The following is a 12,163-nucleotide window of genomic DNA, read 5'->3' as shown; positions in this document are numbered from 1 at the left end:
CCCCGTGCAGGATGTGACACCCCCCCCCCGGGGCATTGCATTGCACACCAGGGCTCAGCCCCGTGCAGGATGTGACACCCCCGGGGCATTGCATTGCACACCAGGGCTCAGCCCCGTGCAGGATGTGACACCCCTGGGGCATTGCATTGCACACCGGGGCTCAGCCCCGAGCAGGATGGGTGCCACAGACACCCCCCCTGGGTGTTGCACCGTGCACAGGGGCTCAGTTCCATGCAGGATGAGTGCCAGGGACACCCCCTGCCCATTGCACCGTGCACAGGGGCCCAGCCCCCTGCAGGATGTGACACCCCCCTGCCCATTGCATCATATGCAGGGGCTCAGCCCCATGCAGAATGGGTGCCAGTGGCACCCCCTGCCCATTGCCCCATGCACAGGGGCCCAGCCCCGTGCAGGATGGGTGCGCGCTCACCAGGATCTGGACGGTGAGCAGCCCCTCGCCGGCGTCGCGGGCGTCGATGGTGAACTCCACGGGCAGGCTGGCCGGGATGCCGCTGGCGCTGAGCCCCGGCCCGCTGGCGCGCACCTTGCTGGCGTCGTGGGCCGGCAGCACCTTGATCTTGAAGGGGCTGGAGGGGGCGGGCGGGGGGGGGGGGGTCAGTGGGGCTGGGGCGCCGTGCACCCCCCCTACCCCCTGGCCCCACGCTCGGGTGGCAGGGGCGTCCCTCACCTGCGCGGCACCTCCTGGTCGGCGTACTTGACGGCCACGGTGTAGGGCCCGTCGGTGGCCGGGGTGTAGTTCACCTTGTGGGTGCCGTCCCCGTTGTCACGCACCTCCACCGGCTCCGCCAGGCCTGCGGGCGCCGGCGGTCAGCGGGGCTGGGCGCCCCGTGGGGCAGGCAGCCCCCCATCCCCACCCCCAGCCGTGCCCCCCCCCCACGTACCGGAGGGGCCAAGCAACGTGACCTCGAGGGGGGCCAGCCCCGCCGAGCTGCAGTCCACGGTGAAGGTCTGGGGCACCCGCGCCCGCACGCTGGGGCCCAGCCCCGGCCCCGAACACTTCACCTTGCTGGGGTCCACCACGTCCTTCACCGGCACCCGGAACGGGCTCCCTGGGGAACGGGGATACGGTCAGCACGGGACAGCGTGGGACCATGGACAGCGTCGGCGTGGGGTCAGCACAGCCATGGGGACAGCACGGACACAGGGACAGTATGGACACAGGGACAGCACAGGCGCGGGGTCAGCACGAGTGCAGGGTCAACATGTACACAAGGACACCATGGGCACAGGATCAGCACAGGCACGGGGACAACATGGGCACAGGGACAGCACAGGCAGGGAGTGAGCATGGGCAGCAGGTGGACACGGACATGAGAACATCGTGGGCACAGGGACACCATGGGCAAGGGGCAGCACAGGTGTGGGGTGAGCATGGGCACAGGATGAGCGCGGGTGCAGGGTTGACATGGACATGAAGATGCCATGGGCACAAAGACAACACAGCCACAGGGACACCGCAGGTATGGGATCAGCATGGGCATGGGGTCAGCATGGACATGAGGACACCCCGGACATGGGATCAGCGTAGACACGGGGACACCATGGGCATGGGATCAGCATGGCTGCAGGGTCAACACAGACATGAGGACACCACGGGCACGGAGACAGCATGGGCACAGGGACACCAGGGCCATGGGGTCAGCATGGACGTGGGGACACCACAGGCATGGAGACAGCAGGGGGACAGCACTGTGGCAGCATGCTCACAGGGTTGTCACCGGCACAGGGTGGCACAGGCACCATCCCACAGCCACCAGCACCCAGGACCCCCCTCTGCCCCACAGCCACGCTAGTGCCCACCACCCCCCAATTCCCATTCCCGGTCCCCATCCCCGTCCCCCTGGCGCACCGGGAATGGGGTGGCCGCCGAAGGTGATGTTGACGTCGTAGTCGCCGGGGGTGAAGGGGATGTACTCCACGGTGCAGCTCCCGTCCTTGTTGTCCTTGCACGACATCTTGGCCTCCGAGGGGCCCTCGATGGCCAGCCCCAGCCCCCCGGTGCCTGCGCCCCTGGGGGACATGGGGGACGTTGAGGGGCCAGGCACCCCATGGCCACGAGCCCCCTGATTGGGCGTCCCCAAGGCTGGGCAGAGCCGGTGGCCACGGCTCGGGTCAGGACATGGCAGGGGACAGGGTGGCACTGGGACCCGTTGCCAGCAGTGGACACGGGTGCCACGGTGGGGTGGGGGGATGCCACGGCTCGTGGCAGGGGGACGAGGTGCCACAACGGTGGCAGGGCTGGCTCCTGGAGAGGACGGGGTGCCACGCTGGTGATGGAGGCACCACCCTTGTGGCAGGGTGCCGTGTCCACAGGGGGTACCGGGAGGTGCCATGTCCACGGCAGGGTAACAGAGGTGCCACGTGCACGGCAGGGGGATGGAGATGCAACATCGGTGGCAGGCTGATGGGACGTGTCACGCCAGTGGCAGGGCACCGTGTAGGTGGCGGGGGGAAGAGAGGTGCCACCTTGGTGGTGGGGTGCCACATCCACAGCAGCGTGACAGAGGTGCCACATCCATGGCAGGGTGTCACATCCATGGCAGGGTGTCGCATCCACGGCAGGGGGGATGGAGATGCCACGTGCAAGGTGGAGCGACAGAGGTGCCACGCGCGCGGCAGGGTACCACGAGCATGGCGGGGGACGGAGGTGCCCCGTACGCCGTGGGGGACGGAGATGCCACACGCACGGCCGAGGGACGGTGGCGGTCCCTACCTGGTCTCCACGGTGAAGCGGTTGGCCTTGTTGACGAGGCCGCCCTCGAGGCCGGGGCCGTGGGCCCTCACGCGGCTCGGGTCGCAGCCCTCGGCCACCGCCACGCGGAAGGGGCTCTTGGGCACCGCCACGTCCTCGTAGGTCACCTCCACGCGGTGCACACCTGGGGACGCGCCGTCAGCTCCCGGACGCCTGGGTCCCCCCGAGGGGGGGGGCTCGGTCGGGGCAGCCCGGGGTGGTGTTGGTGGGGGGGGGGGTCCCTGGCTGGGGGATTTGGGGGGGGGGTCCATGACCAGGGGTTGGGAGAGTCCTTCACTGGAGAGGTTTGGGGGGTCCCTGGCTCATGGATTTTGGGGGTCCCTGGCCAGGGGAAGACTGGGGGGTCCCTGACTGGGGGATTTGGGGGGGATTCCTGGCTGGGGGAATCAAGGGTCTCTGATTTGGGGAATCGGGGAGGGTCCCTGATTGGGAGGGTTTGGGGGACCCTGGCTGGGGGAATCAAGGGTCCCTGATTTGGGGAATCAGGGAGGGTCCCTGATTGGGAGGGTTTGGGGGACCCTGGCTGGGGGATTTGGGGGGATTCCTGGCTGGGGGAATTGGGGGTCCCTGATTTGGGGAATCAGGGGGGGTCTCTGATTGGGAAGGTTTGGGGGTCCCTGGCTGGGGGATTTGGGGGGGGATTCGTGGCTGGGGGAATCAGGGGTCCCCAATTTGGGGAATTGGGGGGGGGTCCCTGATTGGGAGGGTTTGGGGGTCCCTGGCTGGGGGATTTGGGGGGATTCCTGGCTTGGGGAATTGGGGGTCCCTGATTTGGGGAATCAGGTGGGGTCCCTGATTGGGAGGGTTTGGGGGTCCCTGGCCAGGGGAAGACTGGAGGGTCCCTGGCTGGGGGATTTGGGGGGGTCCCTCCCGGGGGCTTGGGGTCTCCACCCGGGGTTTTGGGGTCACTGCGCAGGCGGGGCTCACCGTCCTCGTAGGGGGTGTAGTCGACGCGGTAGGTGCCGTCGCCATGGTCGGTGACGTAGGTGTCCGTCTTGGCGCCCGAGGGGTTCAGCACCCGAGCCTTCACGTGGGGCCCCCCGGTCTTGGTGAGCGCCCGGGCGTCCACCGTGAACTCGGTGCTCACCTCCCGCAGCACCCCTGCGGCACAGCGCCCGCACGTCAGCGCCTCCGCGGGGCTCCGCGCCCACCCCGCCTCTGGCACGGCCGAGGCCAAGGGGAGGACGTGCCTCCACCTCCAGCCTGCCCTGTTGGCCGTGCCCTGGCCGTCCCCGTCCCTGTCCCGCCGCCCCACGGTGCCTGAGCAACAGGGCAAGGGCAAAAAGTTGGGGCTGGACGTGGCGGTGCCCATGGGCAGGAGGCATTGGTCATCATGGGGAGGAGGTGACAGGTCCTCATGGGGAGGAGGCAATGGTGCCCTATGGGGAGGAGGTGATGGTCCCCATGGGGAGGATGTGACAGTCCCCATAGGGAGAAGGCAATGGGTCCTCAAAAGGAGGAGATGATGGGTCCTCGTGGGGAAAAGGTGACAGTCCCCATGGGGAGGAGGCGACAGTCACCATGGGGAGAAGGTGGCGGGTCCCCATGGGAAGGATGTGGCAGTCCCCATAGGGAGAAGGCAACGGGTCCTCATAGGGAGGAGGTGACAGGTCCTCATGGGGAAAACGTGACAGTCCCCCATGGGGAGAAGGTAACAGGTCTCCATGGGGAGGAGGTGGTGTCCTATGGGGAGGAGGTGATGGTCCCCATGGGGAGGGTGTGACAGTCCCCATAGGGAGAAGGCAACGGGTCCTCATGGGGAGGAGGGGACAGTGCTCATAGGGAAGAGATGACAGGTCCCCATGGGGAAGAGTTGACAGTCACCATGGGAAGGAGGCGAAGGTCCCCTATGGGGAAGAGGTGATGGGTCCCCATGGGGAGGACGTTACAGTCACTATCGGGAGAAGGTGTTGGGTCCCCATGGGGAGGATGTGACAGTCCCTACATGGAGGAGGCGATGGTCCTCACTGAGAAGGCGTGACGGGCACCCACGGGGAGGAGGCGAGGGGTCCCCATGGGAGGAGACGACAGCCCCCACAGTGAGGATGTGACAGTGCCTATAGTCAGGGGATGACGGCTCCCAGAGGTCCCCTGCGTGAGGGGACGCGGGGCGCCAGTCGGGGAGCGCTCACCTCGGGGCTCCACGCCGGGGCCGTAGACCTTGACGCCGCTGGTGTCGATGGCAGGATCGACGGTGACGCGGATGGGGAACTTGGGCACGGGGTGCCCGCCGTACTTGATGGTGATGGTGTAGGAGCCGGGGCAGGCGGGCGTGTAGGTGATGGTGTAGGTGCCATCCCGGTTGTTCTGGATGAGCACCTCGGCCTTGACGCCCGAGTCTGAGATGATCTCGATGGTGAGCTCGGCGTCGCCCGCTTTGGAGCAGTCCACCATGAAGGTGGCCGCCTCGCCGGCCTTGCCGCGCTCCAGCCCGGGGCCGCTGGCCGTCACCTTGCTGGGGTCGAACACCGGCTTGACGTCCGCCTTGAAGGGGCTGCCGGGGATGTGGTGCTCGGCGAAAAGGATGTTGATGGCGTACTCGCCCGGCTCCGTGGGCAGGTAGGACACCGAGCACGACCCGTCGCCGTTGTCCTGGCACTCGATCTTGGCCTCGCACGGCCCCTCCACCGTCAGCCCCAGCCCGCCGGTGCCAGCGCCCTTGGTGTCGATGGTGAAGGGGGCCGGCATGCCCACGAAGCCGCCCTGCAGCCCCGGCCCGTAGGCGCACACCTGCGGGAGCGGGGCCGTCAGCACGTCCTCACCGTGCAAGGGGTGCAAACTGCACGCGCGTGAGCGTGCCGTGACCTGAGCGTGGCCGGCATGCGGGGGACGAGCGGGCAGGGAGCGTGTGCTTGGTGTGCAAGCGCTTTGTGCGTGCAAGGACCACGCATGTGTGCAACCGCACGCGCAGGGAGCGTGGGCGTGATCCGCCTGTGCGTGCACATGGGGAGGTGTGATCAGCACATGTGCTACCAGCGCGTGCACATCGGCGTGCAAGTGTGCGTGTGTGTGAGCGGGGAGGGCACGAGCAGCGTGCAAGGGGTGGGAGCACGCATGGGACATGCAAGTGTGCAGCATGCGTGTGCAATTGCACACCCAGCACGCAAGCAGGGAGTGTGTGATCAGTGAGTGAGCAGCACGAGCGTGCACGGAGCATGCACGTGTGCAGCACGCGTGCAATCGCACACGCACTCAGCACAACCAGCACCCATGCACACGAGTGAGGAGCATGCGATCACCAAGCGAGCAGCACGAGCGTGCAAGCAGCGTGCACACAGCCCACGTGCAAGAGCCGCGCGCGCGCACGCACGCCACTGGCATGTCACCACGCTGCCATCGCGCGGGTGGGCGGGCAGGCGGCCAGCGCCGCGCTCACCTTGGAGGGGTCGGGGGGCAGCACGGCCTCGACGGCGAAGGGGCTGCCGGGGACGGGGTGCCCGTCGTAGGTGACGTCCACCTTGTAGGGCCCCTCCTCGGGGGGCATGTACTTGACGGTGTGGGTGTCGCTGGTGGAGCCCGTCTCCACCTTGCAGGGGATGGGGCGCCGCGAGGGCGACGTGATCTTCACCTCCACCTTGCCCTGCCCGCCGGCCCCGTGCGTGTCCACCGTGAACTCCTGGTCCTTGCCCACGTCCACCTCTGCAGGGCCGCGGTGTCAGGGCGGGCACCCCGGCCCAGGAGGACCCAAACCCTGCCAGGGTGCCCCCACCCTGGGGTGTGCCCCATGTCCAGGAGATCCCATATCTTGCCAGGGTGCATCAACCCAAGGTGCACCCCATGCCTTGGGGTCCTAACTTTGCCAGGGTGTCCCCAACACGGGGTGCACCCCATGCATGGGGGGGGACACTCAAACCCTGCCAGGGTTCCACCACCCCGGGGTGCAGTCCATGTCCAGGAGATCCCATATCCTGCCAGGGTGCCACCACCCTAGAGTGCACCCCGTGCTTGGGGGGACCCAAACCCTGCCTGGGTGCCACCACCCCAGGGTGCAACCCATGCAAGAGGGGGACCCAAACCCCACCCCAGGGTGCACCCCACGTCCAGGAGATCCCATATCCTGCCAGAGTGCATCAGCCCAGGGTGCACCCCGTGCTTGGGGGGGGGACCCAACCCCAACCCCCATGCTTGGGGAATCCCATGCCCTGCCTGGGTGCCACCACGCCAGGGTGCACCCCATGCACAGGGGTCCAAACCCTGCCAGGGTGCCCCCCCCCCACCCCAGGGTGTCCCCCCCCAGCCCAGGGTGCCGAACTCACTGCTGTTGAGGCCCTGCACTTTGACCTTGCCCAGCTGCAGGGCGGGCGCCACGTTGACGGCGAAGGGGCTCTTGGGCACCTGGTCGCCTCCGTAGGTGACCACCACGGCCATGTTACCCTGCGGGCACACGGGCACCTCAGGGTGCTGCTCTGGGGGGGGGGCAGGAGGGGCCCGCACCCGCCGGGGGTGCTGGGTGAGGGTGCCCCCCACCAGGGCATGCCGGGGGGGGGTGCAGGGGGGGGAAGATTTGGGGGGTGCCCAAGGGGTTGGGACCTCGGGGTGTCCTGGGGGTTGGGAGCTCCAAGGGGTGTCCGGGGGGGGGTCAAGAGCTTGGGGGTCCGGGAGAATGCTGGGGGGGGGGATTCTGGGGGTGCATGGGGGGGGTCGGGAGCTCAGGGGTGTCCTGGGGGTCAAGGACCCCAAGGGGCACCGGGGGGGGGGGTGTCGGGAGCCCGGGGGGGGGATACTGGGGGCATAGAGGGGTATCAGGAGCCCCAGGAGGTGACCAGGGGGGTCAGGAGCCCAAGGGGGTGCCCGGGTGGGGGGGTCAGGAGCCCAAGGGGGTGCCTGGGGGGTCAGGAGCCCCAAGGTGTGCCCAAGGGGGGTCGGGAGCCCCAAGGATGCTCAGGGTGGGGGGATTGGGAGTCCCAAGGAGGAGATGCCGGGGGGGGGGGGGGTGTCGCGCGGGGGTGTGCGGGGGGGGGGGGGTACCGGACCTGCTGCAGCGCGGTGTACTTGACGGTGTAGGAGTAGTCGTGGTTGTCGATGACCTCGAAGTCGCGCACGGCCAGGCCCTTCCCCGGCGCCGCGAACTGCACGTCCAGCTTGGCCTTGCCGGCGCCCTTCGTGTGCACCGTGAAGTGCGTGGGCTTGCCCACCTCCACGCCTGCGCGGCACCGTCAGCACCCGCCGGCACGGCACGGCACGGCCCAGCCCCCCCTTCCCCCCCGCCCCCGGCGCCCGGCCCCTCACCCGTGCGGCACAGCCCGGGCCCCTCCGCCTTGACCTTGCTGCTGTCGTGCGACGGGTCCACCTTGATGCGGAAGGGGCTGCTGGGGATCTCCTGCGGAGAGACGCCCGCGGGTGAGCGCCACCACCACTGCCACCACCACCGGGGTGCTGCCAGGCACGCGGGGTGCTTGCAGGGGACGCGGGACACTTGCAGGGGACGTGGGATGCTGTTGCAGGCAGGGGGATGCTGCTAGGGATGACGGATGCTTGCACGGGGCGAGGGACGCTGTTGCAGGCAGGGGGGATGCTGCCAGGGACGGGGGACACTTGCAGGGGGTGAGGGATGCTGTTGTAGGCAGGGGGATGCTGCTAGGGATGGGGGACGCTTGCAGGGGATGAGGGACGCTTGCAGGGGATGAGGGACACTTGCAGGGGATGAGGGACACTTGCAGGGGATGAGGGACGCTGTTGCAGGCAGGGGGATGCTACAAGGGATGCAGGACACTTGCAGGGGATGAGGGACACTGTTGCAGGCAGGGGGATGCTGCTAGGGATGGGGGACACTTGCAGGGGGCGAGGGACACTTGCAGGGGGCGAGGGATGCTGTTGCGGGCAGGGGGATGCTGCTAGGGACAGGGGACACTGCTGGGGGTGAGGGATGATGCTGCCAGGGACAAGGGACACTCCTTGGGGAGACAAGGGACTGTTGCAGGAGATGAGGGACACTATGGAGACAGGGGGGGATGCTGACAGGGGTGGGGGACACTTGCAGGGGGTGAGGGACGCTGCCAGGGACAGGGCATGTTGCCAGGGACGAGGGACGCTGCATGGGATCAGGGACATCGCAGGGGACAGGGGGGACGCTGCCAGGGGCAGGGGACACCGCGGAGCCGCAAAGGACACCGCGGGAGACAGGGTGGCGCTGCCAAGGGACGGGGGGAGCCCTGCCAGGGGACACAGACACACGCACGGGGACAGGGAGGAAGGCGCCCCGGCGAGGGGCACCCATGGGTGCAGGGCAGGGTGCCCTGGGGTGCCGGTACCTGGTTGGCGAAGAGCACCATGATGGTGTAGAGCCCGGCGCCGGGCGGCGTGTACTTCACCGTGAAGGTGTCGTTGTCGTTCTTGATGATGTCGAAGTCGATGTCGGCCTCCAGCGGCCCCACCACGCCGGGCGCGCACTTGATCCCGATGCTCACGTCCCCTGCAAGGTCCCCGTCAGTGCCGGGGGGACGGATGGGTGCCCCCGCAGCCGGGACTCCCCCCCCCACCCCGGCCGGCGCCGCGGCACCCACCTTGCCCGGCCTCGCTGCAGTCCACGGTGAAGTAGGTGGGCTCGTTGGCTTTGAGCCCCGTCTTCTCCACGCCCGGCCCGTACACCTTCACCTTGCCCGGGTGGCTGCCTTCGCCCACGTTCACCTGCGGGCACGGGCACGTCATCACCGGGTGCCCGGGGTCCCCGAACTGCCAGCACCCCGTCCCCATCCCTGGTACCCTGCACACTCGGCACTTCATCCCCATGCCCAACATCACCATCGTGGGCACCCTGCATCCCATTCCCATGCCCAGCGTCACCATCGTGGGCACCCTGCATCCCATTCCCATGCCCAACATCACCATCGTGGGCACCCTGCATCCCATTCCCATGTCCAGTATCCCCATCCCCAGCACCCTGCATCCCATTCCCATGCCCAGCGTCACCATCGTGGGCACCCTGCATCCCATCCCCATGTCCAGCATCCCCATCCCCAGCACCCTGCATGCCCAGCACCCCGTCCCCATGTCCAGCGTCCCCATCCCCGGCACCCTGCATCCCATTCCCATGTCCAGCATCCCCATTCCCGGTATCCTGCATGCCCAGCACCCCGTCCCCATGCCCAGTGTCCCCATCCCTGGCACCCTGCATGCTCAGCACCCCATCCCCATGCCCAGCGTCCCCATCCCCAGCACCCTGCATCCCATTCCCATGGCCAGCGTCACCATCCCCAGCATCCTGCATGCCCAGCACCCTGTCCCCATGCCCAGTGTCCCCATCCCCAGTATCCTGCATGCCCAGCACCCCATTCCCATGCCCAGCATCCCCATGCCCAGCACCCCGCATCCCATCCCCATGCCCAGTGTCCCCATCCCCGGCACCCTGCATGCCTGGTACCAGGTCCCCATGCCCAACACCCGTGTCCCCAGCCCCTGGCATGCCCCGCACCCCATCCCCGTGCCGGCCCCCCCCGGTGCCCCATGCCCCGGCACACGCACGCGGAAGGGGCTGCGGGGGGTGTTGACGCCCCCCCAGGTGACGATGACGGTGTGCTTGATGGGCTTGGTGGGCACGTAGACGCAGTGGTAGGTGCCGTCGCCGTTGTCCTTCACCTTGATGTCGATGGGGAAGCCCTCGGCGTCCTGGGGGGGCGGCAGCGGTGAGGCAGGGCAGGGTGCCCACGCACCCCCCTGACGCCCCCCCCGTGCCACTCCGGCGCCCTACCTGCGCGTAGAGCTTGAGGTCGCCCTTGCCGGCGCCGCGCGTGTCGATGGTGAACTCGGCCGGCTTGTCCACGATGCAGCCCGTGGGCTCCAGCCCCGGCCCGAAGGCCTTCACCTGCGGGCGAGGGGGGTCAGGCGGGCACCCCCACCCGTGCACGGGGGTGCCGGGGGGCTGCGGGGGCATGGGGCAGCCCGCGCTGGGGCCTTGGGGGGTGCAGGGGGCACCCAGATGGGGAGCAGGACCCGGGGGTGCAGGGGGTGCAGGGGTGCCCGGATGGGGAGCAGGACCCGGGGGTGCAGGTGGTGCACGGGGTGCCCGGATGGGGAGCAGGACCCAGGGGTGCAGAGGGTGCAGGGGTGCCCAGATGGGGAGCAGGACCCAGGGGTGCAGGGGGTGCACGGGGTGCCCAGATGGGGAGCAGGACCCGGGGGTGCAGAGGGTGCAGGGGGTGCACAAATGGGGAGCAGGACCCAGGGGTGCAGGGGGTGCAGGGGTGCCTGGATGGGGAGCAGGACCCGGGGGTGCAGAGGGTGCAGGGGGTGCACAAATGGGGAGCAGGACCCAGGGGTGCAGGGGGTGCAGGGGTGCCTGGATGGGGAGCAGGACCCAGGGGTGCAGAGGGTGCAGGGGTGCCCAGATGGGGAGCAGGACCCAGGGGTGCAGGGGGTGCACGGGGTGCCCAGATGGGGAGCAGGACCCGGGGGTGCAGAGGGTGCAGGGGGTGCACAAATGGGGAGCAGGACCCAGGGGTGCAGGGGGTGCAGGGGTGCCTGGATGGGGAGCAGGACCCGGGGGTGCAGAGGGTGCAGGGGGTGCACAAATGGGGAGCAGGACCCAGGGGTGCAGGGGGTGCAGGGGTGCCTGGATGGGGAGCAGGACCCGGGGGTGCAGGGGGTGCAGGGGGTGCACAAATGGGGAGCAGGACCCAGGGGTGCAGAGGGTGCAGGGGTGCCCAGATGGGGAGCAGGACCCGGGGGTGCAGGGGGTGCAGGGGTGCCCAGATGGGGAGCAGGACCCAGGGGTGCAGGGGGTGCAGGGGTGCCTGGATGGGGAGCAGGACCCGGGGGTGCAGAGGGTGCAGGGGTGCCCGGATGGGGAGCAGGCCCCGGGGGTGCAGAGGGTGCACAAATGGGGAGCAGGACCCAGGAGTGCAGGGGGCACCTGGATGGGGAGCAGGGCCCGGGGGTGCAGGGGGCACCCAGATGGTTTTGGCACCCAGAGGGGCAGATGGCACCTGGGCACAGCACCTCCCTGGCTGGGGGGACCCAGAGGAGACCCAGAGGGGACCCGGGGGGACCCGGTGACCGAGGGGGCCGGCGCGGCCGGGCGCTACCTTCTCAGGGAAGCAGTCGTGCGCGGCGGGCAGGATGTGCGCGATGAAGGGGCTGTCCTTGATGTCCTCGTCGTCGCACACCACGTGCACGGCGTACTCGCCCGGCTCCGTGGGCCAGTACCGCACGTCGCACGAGCCATCGCCCTTGTCGTCGCACTCGATCTTGGCCTGCGACGGGCCCTCGATGGAGAAGCCTGCGGGGGCGGCGGGAGGACCATGGCGCGTGGCACCCCGGCGAGGCGGCACCGGGCCACCGTTGGGGCACGTGGCCCCAGCACGGGACCCCCAGCATGAGCCCACGTCCCCAGCAAGGTGGCTCCGGTCTGAGGCGTCCCCAGCATGGTGGCCCCCAAGCTGAGCCTACGTCCCC

General features: G+C 69.1%; 1 protein-coding gene across 1 annotated transcript in view; it reads right to left on the bottom strand.

Annotated features, from left to right (window-relative positions):
* The window catches only part of FLNC (filamin C), a 40,755-nt gene that overhangs the window by 17,460 nt on the left and 11,132 nt on the right, over nucleotides 1-12,163 (bottom strand). Inside the window, 16 exon segments of the mRNA XM_067317605.1 lie at nucleotides 431-587; nucleotides 689-812; nucleotides 903-1,070; nucleotides 1,871-2,031; nucleotides 2,735-2,897; nucleotides 3,701-3,874; nucleotides 4,906-5,503; nucleotides 6,150-6,412; nucleotides 7,030-7,147; nucleotides 7,747-7,916; nucleotides 8,003-8,093; nucleotides 9,025-9,185; nucleotides 9,277-9,400; nucleotides 10,235-10,378; nucleotides 10,461-10,574; nucleotides 11,794-11,987. Coding sequence (XP_067173706.1) covers nucleotides 431-587; nucleotides 689-812; nucleotides 903-1,070; nucleotides 1,871-2,031; nucleotides 2,735-2,897; nucleotides 3,701-3,874; nucleotides 4,906-5,503; nucleotides 6,150-6,412; nucleotides 7,030-7,147; nucleotides 7,747-7,916; nucleotides 8,003-8,093; nucleotides 9,025-9,185; nucleotides 9,277-9,400; nucleotides 10,235-10,378; nucleotides 10,461-10,574; nucleotides 11,794-11,987 — 2,924 coding nt within the window.

Source organism: Apteryx mantelli, chromosome 1 (assembly GCF_036417845.1).
Source record: "Apteryx mantelli isolate bAptMan1 chromosome 1, bAptMan1.hap1, whole genome shotgun sequence".
NCBI classification, from domain to species: Eukaryota; Metazoa; Chordata; class Aves; order Apterygiformes; family Apterygidae; genus Apteryx; species Apteryx mantelli.
Note: the sequence above shows the minus strand (reverse complement) of the source record. Positions and strands in the feature narration are given on the sequence as shown.